Below are 16,768 nucleotides of genomic sequence, written 5' to 3'. Positions count from 1 at the left end.
AATTCATGAGGGTAGAAATGAGGGTAGAAATGAGGTTAGATCTAACCATCTACCCTAAACATTATTTTTGGATCATTTACGCTCATGTTTGACAAAACATTTACGATGAAGTTTTGACAAAACATGTACGATGAAATCATGACAAATCATTTACACTCATTACGATGATGAGGTCTTGACAAAACATATACGTTCATGTTTGACAAAACATGTACGTTCATGTTTGACAAAGAACATACGATGAAGAAATCATGAAAATTCATGAGGTGAGAAAAGAGGTGAGAAAAGAGGTGAGATCTAACCTCTTCACCTAAAATATATTTTTGTCTGATTTACGCTCATTACGATGAAGAAGTTTCGACAAATCATTTACGATGAAATCATGACAAATCATGTACGATGAAGTTTCGACAAAACATATACGTTCATGTTTGACAAAGAACATACGAAGAAGTTTTGAGCGAAGCACAGCGAGACATACTTTTTTCTGAAAATCGTGAAGAACAGCGAGTAGGTAAGAAACCCCAGTCGCCAAAACTCTATGAAAATCGTGAAAAATTGCCAAACGGTTTGAGAGGATATTATGTACATAGATGACAAAACATTTACGATGAAGTTTTGACAAAACATGTACGAAGAGATTCCGTATGAAAATTCATGAGGGTAGAAAAGAGGTGAGAAAAGAGGTTAGATCTACCCTTCTACCCTAAACATTATTTTTGGGTCATTTACGCTCATGTTTGACAAAGCATATACGTTCATTACGATGAAGAAATCATGACAAAACATATACGCTCATTACGATGAAGAAATCATGACAAAACATGTACGTTCATGTTTGACAAAACATTTACGTTCATTACGATGAAGAAATCATGACAAAACATATACGCTCATTACGATGATGAGGTCATGACAAAACATGTACGTTCATGTTTGACAAAGCATATACGTTCATTACGATGAAGAAATCATGACAAAACATGTACGTTCATGTTTGACAAAACATTTACGTTCATGTTTGACAAAACATTTACACTCATTACGATGAAGAAATCATGACAAAACATTTACGTTCATGTTTGACGAAACATGTACGATGAAGAAATCATGACAAAACATGTACGATGAAGTTTTGACAAAACATTTACGTTCATGTTTGACAAAACATTTACACTCATTACGATGAAGAAATCATGACAAAACATTTACGTTCATGTTTGACGAAACATGTACGATGAAGAAATCATGACAAAACATTTACGCTCATGTTTGACAAAACATTTACACTCATTACGATGAAGAAATCATGACAAAACATTTACGTTCATGTTTGACAAAACATGTACGATGAAATCATGAAAATTCATGAGGTGAGAAAAGAGGTGAGAAAAGAGGTGAGAAAAGAGGTTAGATCTACCCTTCTACCCTAAACATTATTTTTGGGTCATTTACACTCATTACGATGAAGAAATCATGACAAAACATGTACGATGAAGTTTTGACAAAACATTTACGTTCATGTTTGACAAAACATTTACACTCATTACGATGAAGAAATCATGACAAAACATTTACGTTCATGTTTGACGAAACATGTACGATGAAGAAATCATGACAAAACATTTACGCTCATGTTTGACAAAACATTTACACTCATTACGATGAAGAAATCATGACAAAACATTTACGTTCATGTTTGACAAAACATGTACGATGAAATCATGAAAATTCATGAGGTGAGAAAAGAGGTGAGAAAAGAGGTGAGAAAAGAGGTTAGATCTACCCTTCTACCCTAAACATTATTTTTGGGTCATTTACACTCATTACGATGAAGAAATCATGACAAAACATGTACGATGAAGTTTTGACAAAACATTTACGTTCATGTTTGACAAAACATTTACGTTCATGTTTGACGAAACATGTACGATGAAGAAATCATGACAAATCATTTACGATGAAATCATGACAAATCATTTACACTCATTACGATGAAGAAATCATGACAAAACATTTCCGTTCATGTTTGACAAATCATTTACGCTCATTACGATGAAGAAATCATGAAAATTCATGAGGTGAGAAAAGAGGTGAGAAAAGAGGTGAGATCTAACCACTTCACCTAAAATATATTTTTGGGTCATTTACACTCATTACGATGAAGTTTTGACAAAACATATACGATGAGGTCATGACAAAACATATACGAAGAAATCATAACAAAACATTTACGATGAAGAAATCATGACAAAACATTTACGATGAAATCATAACAAAACATTTACGTTTAAGTTTGACAAAGAACATACGATGAGGTCATGACAAAACATATACGAAGAAATCATAACAAAACATTTACGATGAAGAAATCATGACAAAACATTTACGATGAAATCATGAAAATTCATTGACGATGAAACCATGACGAAACCATTCACGATCCAACCTTGACAAAGCATATACGTTCATGTTTGACAAAACATTTACGATGAAACCATAACGAAACCATTGACGTTCATGTTTGACGAAACCATTGACGTTCATGTTTGACAAAAACATTGACGATGAAACCATGACGAAACCATTGACGTTCATGTTTGACGAAACCATTGACGTTCATGTTTGACAAAAACATTGACGATGAAATCATGACAAAACCATTGACGATGAAACCATGACGAAACCATTGACGTTCATGTTTGACAAAAACATTGACGATGAAACCATGACGAAACCATTGACGTTCATGTTTGACGAAACCATTGACGTTCATGTTTGACAAATTCATTGACGATGAAACCATGACGAAACCATTGACGTTCATGTTTGACGAAACCATTGACGTTCATGTTTGACGAAACCATTCACGATCCAACCTTGACAAAAACATTGACGATGAAGAAATCATGACGAAACCATTGACGATGAAACCATGACGAAACATTTATGTTATACAGTAATGTTAGTCATGAATGTTTGTCCTACGTGTTGGCGTTAGTGTTGAAAAATAATGTTTGTCCTACATGAAGCCGTACAAGCGTTTGAATTTGTTTATGCATAAGATTACTCTCTTGTTTTCTGTATCTATCATACAAACATAAGCAGCACCTGTTTTTGTAAAGTTTATATGAAGTTTTCGATAGTTAGGACCTGTATAGTAATAGAATGCGTCCTCATTCTCAACATAGTAGTAGAACTCAAACGAATGCTTACCATAATCTGTTATTTCAACAGCTTCGTCAGATATTTCATCAACGAACTCATAAACTATATCGCCATACTTGCTTTTATTTCTATTGTTTTCAGATCTAGAACACCAACGAAGGTTTGAGATTCTGTTGTCCGTTCTATCATGATTTATATGGTCTATTTCTTTCAAATTGTTTGGATTTTCAATCCACTGTTCTGCAATAATTCTATGCTTTAAATGTGTTTTGTTGTTTAAACTAAGCTCAATATAACCATGATTATTTAAGCATTCACTCTTAATATGTTTGTTTTTCTTTCGACGAATAGTAAAAGGATATGTCGTACAAATCTCATAATCTTCATGATTTCTCAATGTTTCCCATTGAGTTTGTTCCCCACTAACGTTCTCATTGACGTCCTCAATATCTTCTTCCTCACTGAACTCGTCAATATTTTCACTAGCTCCTTCTGTAATGTTTTCATCGGCATTGTCATTGACTTCTTCTGTAATGTTAGATGTTGTTGTTTCGCTCATGTTCTTTCACTAATGTTAAAAGTTATGTTGTACGAATTTTGAACAGAATTTAGAGCAGTTATGAAACAATGAAGTATTTTTACGCTATTGAAAGGAACTATGAGAGTGAAGTACATGATAACAATGACAAAAGGAACTAATATCAAACCTAATGAAATCGCTCACGAGGACATAGAGCTTAACAAGTACTTTGTGGAGTATCTTATAAGTGAAGAGTATGTAAGACCTTACTTCATGTTTGACAGCATGAATGAGGATGTTATTTCATGGTTAAAGAATATAAGCAATGTTTTCGGTAAGTACGTAGTAGATGACAAAGGTCTTGTTGTATTTTATGAGACAGCAATACGAACACAGGAACTAATGGATATTATGCACTCAACAGCAAAGAAAGGATTTAGTACTATTGGCATGAATGAACATTGCAGGAATGACATATACAACCTATGCTCACGAAAGCCTTACACAAAAGCAATACAAATGATAGAACATAAGTGTCTAAGGTCAGCAAATGAAATCATTACTGTCAGTGGTTATGAAAGAACTGTTAGCAAAGATGAGTGGAAACAGCTATTCATATTAAGGAAGGACGTTGCTGAACTAGTTAAACCTGTTGCACAAACATTGTTTCAGATAAGACCAGCAATGACTAAGAACCCTTTGACCTTAGTCAATGAGACCATAGAGGTTGAAGATAATGACATGAAAGAACTAGGAATGAATGAGAGAAGTTGTGAAGGATGTTTGAGTCAAAGCACATGGTTCTTCAGAGCTGTTAAGAAACTTAGTAAAGAACGACAGAAATATTTTATAGAGAAGTATTGCAAAGGATGTGTAAATGAATTGCTTGAAATAGAACTTAGAGACACTTTCACACTAAAGGACTTGAGGAGAAATAAGTACATGAGTGAGGACGGTATTGACATAGCTAGTGTTATAAATGACTTAAGAAGATGTGTTGTTGTTATTGACGGAGCACGTATGACATATCTAGTGAAAGATTATGATGGAATACGAGACACAACAACACTTGTGACAGTAGATAGCAAGGAATTCAATAAGCTCATGAAGAGTGTTTATGTAGGACGTATTGAGGAGAAGGATGTGAACGCACTGATGATTTATGAAGCGGGTCAGAACAAGAACTATCTTATGAAGTCAGGCATGAGATTCTTTGACGAAAGAGATGACATTTACAGCTATTTCAGAGGATATGAGTATGAGGTACTGAATGAAGTAGATGAAAGCATTATTGAAGGATATTTGAAACATGTTCACGATGTCATATGTAATGAGGATGAAGAGCTTTATGAGTATGTTTTGAACTGGTTCGCCTACATCGTTCAAAATCCTTGTGGAAAGACTGGAACAGTACTTTTGTTAGTAGGAAAGCAAGGAACTGGTAAGAATGTATTTAGTAATGTTCTATGCGAGCTCATTAGCAAGTACGCCAACAATAATATAACGGCAATAGAGAATGTGATTGGTAGATTCAATGCTGCTATTGAGAACATGAAGCTCATCGTATGCAATGAACTAAGCTCATGCGATACGTCTAAGGTCATGAACCACGACGCACTAAAGTCAATAGTAACAGAGACTCAGTTGGACTTAAATCAGAAGTGTCAGCCAGTAAGAAAGATAGAGAATGTTTGTAATATCATCATGATATCTAACAACTTCAACTCAGTAAAGATTGACAAAGACGACAGAAGATTTGTTGTCATTGACGTAAGCAGCAGATACAAAGGAAATTACGAATATTTCTCAAATCTCATTGAAAGCTTTAATGAAGAGTTTTATTCAAACTTACTGACGTACTTCATGAAGAAAGATTTAAGTGAATTTGATGTAAGGAAGATACCATTCACCAGGGCTAAACAAGAACTCATCGAAATGAACAAAACACCTTACCAAATGTTTTACGAGGAGTTCTATGAAAAGTTTGTATCCGGATGGAATTGTACAGAGTGCTACAGAAGATATAAAGAATTTGCGAAGGAGAATGAATTCTTTGCATGTAGTTCAAATGTATTTGGCGGCAAGATGAGAGAATTTGTGAAGAGAAGTAGAAAGCGAGACGGTTCTGCAAGAAGTTATATTTACGAAGCAAGTATGATATTAGAAGGTCGTGGAAAGAAAGAAACAGTGAATTATGAGGAAGTGCTTGAAAAATTCATGGAGTACATGGGAAGCAATATAACATACAACAAAGACATATATAGTGAGTTTAAGTACTACTGTGAACAGCATGAGATTGAAGTAATGAGTAAAGGAGACTTTGAAACGCTTATGAAAGACAGTAAGGAGGTCGTTCATGAATGCAATGATGAAATAGTTCATGAGAACAGTAAGGAGGTCGTTCATGAGAACAATGATGAAATAGTTCATGAGAACAGTGAGGAGGTCATACATGAGAACAGTGAAGAGGTCATACATGAATGCAATGATGAAATAGTTCACGATGTCGTTCGTGAAGAAGCCATTGCAACAAAGAATGAGATAAAGGATTTCATAGAACTTAACAAGGAGGAGTTTAAAGAAGGCTATGAAGTGAAAAGATGTGAAGAAGATTTCTTGGCGTATTTGAAGAAAAAGAGACTAAAGCCAATGGCTCAAAATAAGTTTCAATCGATGTTTGAAAAGAAACGTTTGAGCTATGGTGGTGTAAGAAGCACATATTACTTTGTTAAGAAGTGAGGACATTTATTTTTGTCGTTAGTGTTGGAGTTTGTGTTTGTTGTTAGTGAGAGAATAAATTAAATCATGAACTTTGCCATGGTCTCTGTCCCTAGTAGTTTTCATTAAGTTCTGGAAATAATGAAAGTCATAAACTTTGCCATGGTCTCTGTCCCTAGTAGTTTTCATTAAGTTCTGGAAATAATGAAAGTCATACTTTCTATCAGATGAAGCATGCAGATGAACATAATGAAAGTTAGTGAGTTTGCCACGAGTTATGAATAAAATATTGGCATATTAGATGAGATAGCTGATGAAACAGATGAAGATAAATTAAATCTTGGACTTTGCCACACTCTGTCCCTAGTTCCTCAAAATCCTTGACAACGTTGCTTAGAAATTTTGGTTCAAAACCTCATCTGATTTTAATCTGTTATGCTACCTGTTAAGTTTCGCGAGATTATAAATGTCATGGAGTTATATAAAAAGGAGGGACAGCTAGGGACACTGGAAGTACTTGTAAGGCTATCTGTTAAGATTGCATGAAATACTAAAAGTCATGAAATCCATTATCGCTGTGCTAGCTTCACCTTAGAGTAAAATGACAAATAAAGTCACTGAAGCAATGAAACAAAAGTTTTTGGTAGAATACATTAAATCAGGAACTATTCCAGAAGGTTTTTACATTCATACTATGAAGGATGGTAGAGTTCAGTTTAGAAAGATAAAGCAACCATTAGATAAAGAAGGAATTTTGAGAAAGATTAAACTTCATGAGGACAACATTGCTGAACTTAAGAAGAAGTTAGAAGAGTTGGATAAAGGAAGAGAGTTATAAAGCAATGAATTCAAGTGGGTGAAAAAAGAGGTGAAAAAAGAGGTGAGATCTCACCACTTCACCTAAATTTATTTTTGTGCTATGTTTTCATACGTGTGGGAGTGGTGATATCATTAATTTTTAAGTTTATTTTTATATAAATGACGAAAACTATTGAGATAACAAACTACAACGGTCATGAGTTCAAGAATTTGTTCTTCGTTCCTCGTGAAAATACATTCTATCAGATACGAGGGAGAAAGGGTAAAGTTAGTTTGAGCGTTTATGACAACAAACATAATGGGAGATATATAAAAGCAATAGATACAAATGGTAAACGTGTTTCATTAGCTTTGTCAAAACTTACAGGTATAAACTATGACAGTGATTTTGACCTATATGAAGAAGAAAGTGAGTCAGAAGATTATGAGCTGTTATGTGAAGCACAGCAATGGGAAGCGCTGCAATACTTTTGTAAATGAGAACATTAGTGGGAACGTTAGTGAGAACGTTTATTTTTTCATTAGTGAAGTCGTTAGCGAAGTCATTAGTGAAGTCATTTATGTGTCAGATGGTTTTGTAAATATTTAAGGTTAAGTTGGGTAAGGTGGAACGCAGTGCCGCCGTACCCAAGTTAACCATACTAACTACTACGTCACCATGTCACCAGGTTAATTAACTTCTCTTAAAAATGATGACAACATGACATTTAGACAACAGGTACGAAAGGAGGAAGGCATTTATGTCATACATTTTTGAATAATTTATTTTTTTAATTCGTAAGAAATTTTCACAAACCCTTTACATAATGAAACTTTTTTTGTTACATCTATATATAGACGATGCATTAAAATATATTTATTTATAAACCATTAAAAAAATTAACATTAATTTTAAAATAATTTATTTTATCTTTTATAAAAGAAGCTATATATAGATGATGTCAGATATTCCGCGATTAATTAAACATTGTTTAAATCCTGAATGGAATCAATGGAGTCATAAACGAGTAAAAGAAATAAAAAATAAACTTTAAAAATTCATGTCTTACATTTTTGAATTATTTTTGAAGAACTGAAGGTGTCACTACGTCACCATGTCACCAGGTTAATTAACTTCTCTTAAAATTACTGACAACATGACATTTTGACAACAGGTACGAAAGGAGGAAGGCATTTTTGAATAATTTATTTTTTTAATTCGTAAGAAATGAGTGAATCAAAATTCGTGACTGTGAATCAATTAATGAATAAACTTTCACCAATTCTCACCCAGGTTAAACAAGTAGACGTTTATTTTGATGATTACATACAAAGTTTATTTTATAAAGGTAAGTTTAATATTAAACCTATTGCTTTTGCATTTGATGGTAAATTAATCGAAAATTCAAAAATTTGGGAATTAATTCCGGATATTGAATTTATAACAAATATTAAGGATAAATGGTTTAAACAACAAAACCACCTCACTAAAGTTCTTTGTAGATTAATGATTAAAACTGAGGAAAAAGAATTTAACGGGTTTAAATATCATCCATGTAAAATTTTAGAACTTGGTAACGAAAAACTTCAGAAAAAATTAAACGAAAGACTATCAAAAGATAAAGTTGAAAGAGTAAATAAACTCGCTAAAGGTAATGGTAATGATGAAGAAGAATTTGATGAGTTCAACATAGAACTTTAAGAAACTAATGATTATTTGAATTTATGAAATCAATTATTTGATTCATTCTTTCTTCAATCTCTTCTATTCTTTTTGTTAAATCATCTATTTTTATTAATGAGGTGATTCTTGATTGAGGAATAGATTTCAAACTAACCACTCCTTTTATTTTTGAAATTTTGAATCCATCAACTTTAAACATTTTATTCAATTTACATGTTGTCAATTCTTCAAATAATTTTTTATTATTAGCATAATAGTCATTAAATTCTTCAACAGATGAAAAAATTTTTATTTCAGTAATTGGTTTAACAACGTTTATTTTTTGTTGAACATTTTCACTTTCATTTATTTCTTCCTCCTCTGTTTCATTTATTTTTAAAATCGGTTTCATTTATCATTAAATAAAAATTAGAATATAAGTGATGAAATATATTTTTAATTAATATTAAATCAGAAATGGCGGCAGGATTCTTTAAAAAATTATGGGATGGAATTAAGAAAGCTGCGGGTTGGGTTTATAAAAAGATTATTAAACCCGTTGCAAACTTTTTGGCACCAGTAGCGAAAACGGCAGGAACTATCATAGGTGGAGTATTAGGTACTAAAGCGGGTAATCCGGCGATGGGAGCACAAGCAGGTAACGCAATTGGTGGAATAGCTGAAGGAATACTTAATAAAATAGGAGGTAGATAGTGGAAAAATAAATATTATTTTTATCTTAGTATCGGTTGAAGTCTTTGATAAACTTTTTCTCCTTTATTTAAAACTTCTCTTATTGGGGCAGCTTTTGGTGTTATTGATTCAGCAACGTCACTAATTGCTTCTTTATTCTTAAATATCCAATTTGCCCCCTTCTTCAATGTTTCCCAAACTTTACTCGCTCCTCTTTATACTTTATCCCACAGTTTCTTAAATATACCTGCAGCCATAGTTGATTATTTCATTAAAATTAAAAATTCATTTTCATCTTTTAATTTTGATTTTTTATTTATTAATAAATGACGACTAACTATTTGGTGCCAAACACTAAACCGATTAATGGAAATGTATTTCATTCATTCGAAAAGATAAATGAAATATTCGCAAAGAATGACGGTAGAAGATATTATAGAGAACTTGAAAGTTCATGCTATGACTCTGATGCTCCATATTTTGATGATAAACAAACTCATTTAAGAATTACAAATCCGGTTCATGATGTGAACCAATTAGGTGACACATATATTAAACGCAAAGTTAAAGCAACTCTAGTTTCAAATAAAGCTTTCACATGTGATGCCGCTTTTAAATGCATGCGTTTATTCGTTGGTTACAAATCATCAAATCAAAACTTTAAACAATTAGAAGTAGAAACTGAAAGAGGTGATGCCGGTTATCTTCAGATGGATTGTGCCCGTGAATCTTTCGCATTTGCAACATATAAACCAAAATCAGAAAGGAAAGTTAAAAAGTTTGTTCATTCGTTATATAATAATGTTCAAAAATATGATAACTCAGTATGTGGTAAATATATTGACCCTTCAGAAGTTTTCAAGAAAGCAAATGAAGAAGTTGATGTCACTTTTGATATGATTATTCCGGTAAATGATTTGTTAGCATTTCAGGCGTTCGATGATTATCCTAAATCATTTGGTGAAATCATTCTTAAATATTATGTTTTCAGGGATACTTTAGTATTTTGTCAGGTTGACCCGTTAAGAGTTGCTGATTTACAAAATTACGTTTATGAAAAGATAACTGATGAAAATTATGAAAAGATTATGAATCATGTTTATAAATATGATCGCAAATTCCAACAAATCGGACTTCCTGCCAAATTAATTACAAGCTTAGCCGCTACATCTGCTGACGCAACAGTTGATGACGTTATTATTTCATGCACAAAGATGGAAGTTTTAGAGGATAAATGCATTACACCAGGATACGGTTTAATTGAAGAATCAGTTAAAGCAATACCACGTTTATTCAGTAAGGAAGATCCATTCATGATTCCAGCTCAACATATTGACGTTCGTTCACTAAATGGAGGTTGCATCACTCCTGAAGGTATCAGCTCAGATTTCTCATACGCTCTTCATAATGTTACAGATGTTGTGTTAGCATTTCCGAAGAATGCAATGCAAAGAACAGTTTTAGAAAATCCAATGCTTCGAGGTCTTCAGGTCACTATAGATTCCAGAAACTTCCCCGATCAAGCGATGACCACAGTGGGTGACATATTCTTTACACGTATGCTTCAAGCTTCTGATTTAGATGGAGTGAATGAATGCACAGAAGAATACGAGGACTCATTAACTAGACCACTGAATGATGATAATGGCACGCCATTAGCTAGAACATGGAAAGACCAAACTTCATTCTTATGCACTATTCCAGTTCAACGTGATGGAGCGGGTATATTCTTTGATGGATTAGAAACTTTCAATTCACAAGTTACAGTACAAGTGAAAGCTTATCCAATCATTCAGGGTGTAAATGACACTTACTGTTCAAAGGTGACAAATCCTCCTCAGGTTTGGTTTACTAGGACTACATATTGGACATGGACACCGGACGAAGGTTTGAAATATCATCCAACAGGTACACCACCACAGTATAGAAGTTCATATGATGAAATATTGATGAATAGAAATGTTTAAAATTATAAATTTATTTTTGATTAAATGGATTTAAATTCATCCACCCCTTATGAAGAATTAGCGGGAGTATATAATACATACGTAGATGATATGATTAATGAAGCATTGAGTGATAATAGAAATGCTCTATCTAAGGAAAAATTAATGAAAATTCCATATTCTGAATGTTACTTAAATTCAATCACTGCAGCAATTGGTAAACAAAATAAAGGTAAAACATTAACGATATTAAAACAAATTATCATTATTGCTAACACTTCCCCCTATTCACATGTGTTAATTTATATCAACCGTTCAGGTTCACCTTCAGATGATACATTTGAATCTTTAAAGCATTTAATCAAAATTCCAATTATTTATTTATCACAAGAAGAAGCAGAAGATTATTTAAAAAACTTTTTAATGTATAAAGAATTATATAATACAATCAAGAAGCAAGGATTAGAGGATAAAATTATTGATAAACAACGGGATGAATTATTTGAAACACTTTCTATTTCAAATTTTGATAGAGAATTTTTGCATTCACTCATTTTTCTAGATGATGCAGTGAAATCAAAACTAATAACAAATGAGAAATCATATTTTAATCAGTTATTAACTCAATGTCGACACATTCAGTGTTCATTCTTCATGGCTGTTCAATATTTCAAAGCATTAAGCACAAACATTAAATCAAATCTATCAACCCTTTTCATTTTCAGTGGGTTTAGTCGTCAACAGTTGAACGTTATGCTTTATCAAGTGAATTTACCAATGAGCATTAATGAACTTTACACACAATATCAGCAATTAGGTGAACATGGAAAAATAATAGTTGATTTAAATAAAGGAAGTGTTAAATTTGATTAACTTTTTATAATTAATTTTTATTTTTTATTTATAATTAAACATGACAGAAATTGCAAATCTTCTACAGGTTCCATTAAAACAAGGGACAAACAAAAAGGGTGCATATAATAGAACTATGAAAGTTCCAGATGGAATGAAAGAATTAGTCCACATTGTTGCCGGTCTTCAAAAGGATGTTAAACAAATGAGAAACGTTTTAACATTACCAGAAGCTCAAGCATATGCCAAACGTCATGGACCAAATTGGGAAGCACATGAAGCAGACATTACGGGTCCAAATGGAAAACCTGATGGTATAAATGAAGTCTTTGTTACTGATGGTCAAGGAAATATTAAAGTCATAAATGGGTATAAATTAACAATGACGGATTATCCTAAACGTAAAGCATATAATGAACGTTATCCTATGAAATTTGATGTAAATGGAAAAGCTGTTAAACAACATATCGGAGACAGTAAAGATGGACCAATTCTTTCATACCGTCATAATCCATATTCTTATTTCAATGAAGAATTAAACGCTATTGAAGAAGGACCAAACGGATTACCTCAATATGTTAATCAGTTTGATGGTCAATATGCAAATTTGAGACCTGAAATTCCAGCTAGAAATTCTTTAAAGTTGCTTTATTCGATCCACTGTTCAATGAACAGAAAGAAGCAATGAAAGCAGAATTTAAACCAATTCAGTGGCAAGAATTTCTTCATCTTCACTTTCAGAAGCGTTCAAGGAATTGATAAAGAAACCACTTTATTCTCAACAAGGTTATAACTTTGATTTAATTAAAGAAAGTGATAGACGTAAATTAGAAAAATCAGATGGTTTTAAGAATGCATGTAATGAAATGATTAAAGATATTGTAAATGATAAAATAAGACTGGAAGAAACTCAAATCATTATCAATAACATAATTGGTGCAGTTACAAAGAAAGTATAAGCAAACAAGGATGAACCTTGGGATATTACCGTAACAACTAAATAAAACTTTAAATATATTTTTCTTTTTTTTATTCAATTATAAATGAGAAGACGTTTCACAAGTCAAAAGAACACAAACGCAAAGCAGAGATTACGGTTGGTTATAACGTAAATTTGATGATAAATCACGAATTATTTCAAAATGTTAAAGTTAATGTTAGTCCTGAATTAACAAGGTCAGCAACACAGTCCAATTTATTAACTCGTGACTTACCAAAGAAAGAGGAGGAGCAAAATAAAGAAGATGAAGACCCAATCATTTTATCTGAACCCGGTAAAGAACCCGTTGAAATCCCCACATATCCAACATACCCCCCACCTCTTTCATCAAACATCGAGAACCCAGGAATCTACGATTCCAGTCGCAATGCGCCATATAAAGTAGACATTAATTCTGAATTAATGAAAATTTACCGTGATATAATAATTAATAATTATGATTCAATAATAAATTTAATTGACCAATCTGGTTTAATTATTTTACCTTATGAATCATTAATTCACATTATCGCCATTCTTTGTGATGTTCAAGATTCAGACGTTAAGATTCAATTTTTCATAGATGATGAGGTTTCATGCTGCGGAACAGTTGCAAAAATAAATCCTATAAAGGATATTAGCACAATTAAGATATCAAAGAACGGAGCAACAACTGAACTACATTTAACTTATAATAACATATACAATAAAATAGTTGATGAATATAAAATATCACTTGAAAAATTCTTTGTTAAGGCTATTTAATATTCAAGCATTAACATTATCGAATAATAATCTTTGAATCATAATCAATAATAATTGACCTTTCACCAGTTTCTATCGTTTGTTTTATTTCTTTTTGTTCCCCACTATCCGGATCGGTCATTGTAATTGTTTTTGTTATAGTATCAGCTTTATCTTTAACTTCAATCTTTTTTCCATCAGGATATTTAAACCAAAATTCCAAAATTCGATATTGTCAATCTGTTCATATTTTAATCTATCAATTACATTTTTAATACCATCTGAAAATCTTATGAAATGGTCATTATATGGGTTTGATTTGAACTAAATTTGAATGAAGTGAAATATAACCTGTTGATGAATATGACATTGACTCGTATTTTCTGAAAACACTAAAATTTATAACATGAATGAATTTCTTATTCGTTGAATTTATGAATTCTTGAGGTAATCTTATTCTAGTTTTTATTTATCACTGGAAAATAACGCTTTACCATATTTTTTAATCGTAATAAAAATGTCAATTATCAATATTATTTCGAATAATAGTTGTGAATTAAATTTAACAGTTAGCGGAATTTATAATGTTACTCTCGTTTCTGTGAGTGGTAAATTTAATCCCATTCTTTTAGACCCTTCAGATTATATATCATTTATTAAAGATGACCTTGAAAAAACGTATGATATGTATATAAATAATGTGATAGCGAAATGGGATATTAACATGATTTTAAGTTATTTAAATGAATCATTTATCGTACGGTATGAAGAAAATTTTAAATCAAAACCCGATAAACTTTTTGAACTTGATGAAATAAATAACCTTATTAAATTTCCGCTGAAAATTAAATTTTGTACTCCTCAGCTTCGTTCATTGTTGGGGATATTAAATTTTGAAAAAGATGTTGGGGATGTTTTGTATTCTGACACTGGTTCCAATTTCATTTTAATCAAATGTGATAAAGTTAATACCCCAATGAGATTTTCACATCAAACATTAGACCCTAACTCTTACCCATCAATACAAAACATTTTATCCATCAACTTAAACACATTTTCTTTATCATATCCGTTTCAATTATCCGGGAATTCATTTATTCTTCATTCAAAAGATTTATCAAATATTAAATTTAGAATAACTGACCTATTTGATTGTGATTTAGAATTCATGAATGAAATATTATGGCAATTTCAAATAGAAAAAATAGCTGATGAGATAACAGATTAAATATTTATTTTTAAATCATAATAAATGATTAAACAACAGCAACCACAACAACTTAAGGCACAAAGCACCCAGGTCCCTCAGACCATTACATACGCCATATATGCATATAATTCAAAGACGGCAGAACAAACGCAAAGGTTGAAATATGGAGATTTGGAGATAGTATTGAAAAATGACCATTTCGAATTCGTTTGCAAGGGTGGTGCAGTGATATCAAATATAAAAGAAATTTTATTTATGAATTCAAAAATTAAAGGTATAACGGATGATATAACATCAATTCCACCAGAAGAACAAAGATATTACGCATTAAATGCATTTCCTAAAGTTTTGAAGATTGGAAGATTTAATTTAAATGAGGAATTCATAAAAGGTTTCCTAAATGACATAATGAAGAAAGCAGATAAGGAATATGTGGATGAAAAAGATAAAGAAATTAAAGAAAGGGTTGAATGGTATCATGAATGGACATCGAAGATTTTTAAAACTAAAGCTGATACAGGATGGGTTTCAGAATGTTTAGACCTTAAAGCGGATAAAACATATGTTAACGATGAGTTAGAGAAGAAGGTGGATAAGGAATATGTGGCTAGTGAATTAAATAAGAAGGCAAATTTGGTTTACGTTGATGAAAAAGATAAAGAAATTAAAGAAATGGTTGAATGGTATCATGAATGGACATCAAAGATTTTTAAAACTAAAGCTGATACAGGATGGGTTTCAGGATGTTTAGACCTTAAAGCGGATAAAACTTATGTTAACAATGAGTTAGAGAAGAAAGCGGATAAGGAATATGTTAACGATGAGTTAGAGAAGAAGGTGGATAAAACATATGTTAACGAAATATACCAAAGTTTGATAGGAACAACGAAAAATATTGAAACTATTGTTGGTGACTTTTCTGTCAATGAAGAAAATAAATATTTTAGATGGCAGTTTGTACAGTCCTTAAAAAATGGTACACGGTGTAAACTCATTCCGAAAAATAACAATGAAATGTATGTAAGTTATAAAAAGAATGATGGCACACAAGTTAAAGTTCCATTAGACAACAACTGTTACTTAAACTTATATGGAGACGAACAAAAGAAATATTTAAGAGTTTATGAAATGACAGATATGACATTGCCTGACCCAGCTCCAGCACCATATTATTATGACTATGGAGATGATGTCAGAACACCACATGTAGATGAACAAAAGTTAACATTATATTTAGATTATTATAGATATAAAAGATATAATGCAATAGAAAAAACGAGAATAGTATATTATTATACAGATGACAGAAATAAATATTATAGTCAAGATTTTACCTACCCTGAAAACATAAGATTATATTATAAAAAATATTCTGACACAAACCAGAAGAAACCTGAAATAGTTACACTATATTTTAAGTTCAAAAGAGACAATCCTATAATATCTCATATGTTTGATTTAATGAACCCAGTAGGTT

The 16,768-nt window shown here is 31.8% G+C and overlaps 7 protein-coding genes and 2 pseudogenes across 9 annotated transcripts, besides 1 other annotated feature; 7 read left to right on the top strand and 2 right to left on the bottom strand.

Moving 5' to 3' along the window:
* Positions 1-16,768: part of a mobile genetic element that runs on past both edges of the window.
* TVAGG3_0750480 (uncharacterized protein) lies at positions 3,562-3,696 on the bottom strand (the record flags this gene model as incomplete). The annotated part of the gene is made up of 1 exon (XM_051245224.1): positions 3,562-3,696. A coding segment is annotated over one exon (135 nt), but the record flags the coding sequence as incomplete, so codon positions are not given.
* On the top strand, positions 5,240-6,427 carry TVAGG3_0750470 (uncharacterized protein; the record flags this gene model as incomplete). Its single annotated transcript, XM_051245223.1, has 1 exon — positions 5,240-6,427. The coding sequence occupies one exon, from the start codon at positions 5,240-5,242 to the stop codon at positions 6,425-6,427; it is 1,188 nt and encodes a 395-aa protein (XP_051091810.1).
* TVAGG3_0750460 (uncharacterized protein) lies at positions 7,008-7,244 on the top strand (the record flags this gene model as incomplete). The annotated part of the gene is made up of 1 exon (XM_001297730.1): positions 7,008-7,244. The coding sequence occupies one exon, from the start codon at positions 7,008-7,010 to the stop codon at positions 7,242-7,244; it is 237 nt and encodes a 78-aa protein (XP_001297731.1).
* Positions 9,602-9,817, bottom strand: TVAGG3_0750450 (annotated as a pseudogene). Its single transcript has one exon. A coding segment is annotated over exon 1 (216 nt).
* On the top strand, positions 9,887-10,503 carry TVAGG3_0750440 (uncharacterized protein; the record flags this gene model as incomplete). Its single annotated transcript, XM_051245222.1, has 1 exon — positions 9,887-10,503. A coding segment is annotated over one exon (617 nt), but the record flags the coding sequence as incomplete, so codon positions are not given.
* On the top strand, positions 10,649-11,099 carry TVAGG3_0750430 (uncharacterized protein; the record flags this gene model as incomplete). The annotated part of the gene is made up of 1 exon (XM_051245221.1): positions 10,649-11,099. A coding segment is annotated over one exon (451 nt), but the record flags the coding sequence as incomplete, so codon positions are not given.
* Positions 11,618-12,379, top strand: TVAGG3_0750420 (uncharacterized protein; the record flags this gene model as incomplete). The annotated part of the gene is made up of 1 exon (XM_051245220.1): positions 11,618-12,379. The coding sequence occupies one exon, from the start codon at positions 11,618-11,620 to the stop codon at positions 12,377-12,379; it is 762 nt and encodes a 253-aa protein (XP_051091807.1).
* TVAGG3_0750410 lies at positions 12,420-14,102 on the top strand (annotated as a pseudogene). The gene has a single exon. A coding segment is annotated over exon 1 (1,683 nt).
* TVAGG3_0750400 (uncharacterized protein) lies at positions 15,334-16,410 on the top strand (the record flags this gene model as incomplete). Its single annotated transcript, XM_051245219.1, has 1 exon — positions 15,334-16,410. A coding segment is annotated over one exon (1,077 nt), but the record flags the coding sequence as incomplete, so codon positions are not given.

Source organism: Trichomonas vaginalis, chromosome III (assembly GCF_026262505.1).
Source record: "Trichomonas vaginalis G3 chromosome III, whole genome shotgun sequence".
Classification (NCBI taxonomy): domain Eukaryota; phylum Parabasalia; order Trichomonadida; family Trichomonadidae; genus Trichomonas; species Trichomonas vaginalis.
Note: the sequence above shows the minus strand (reverse complement) of the source record. Positions and strands in the feature narration are given on the sequence as shown.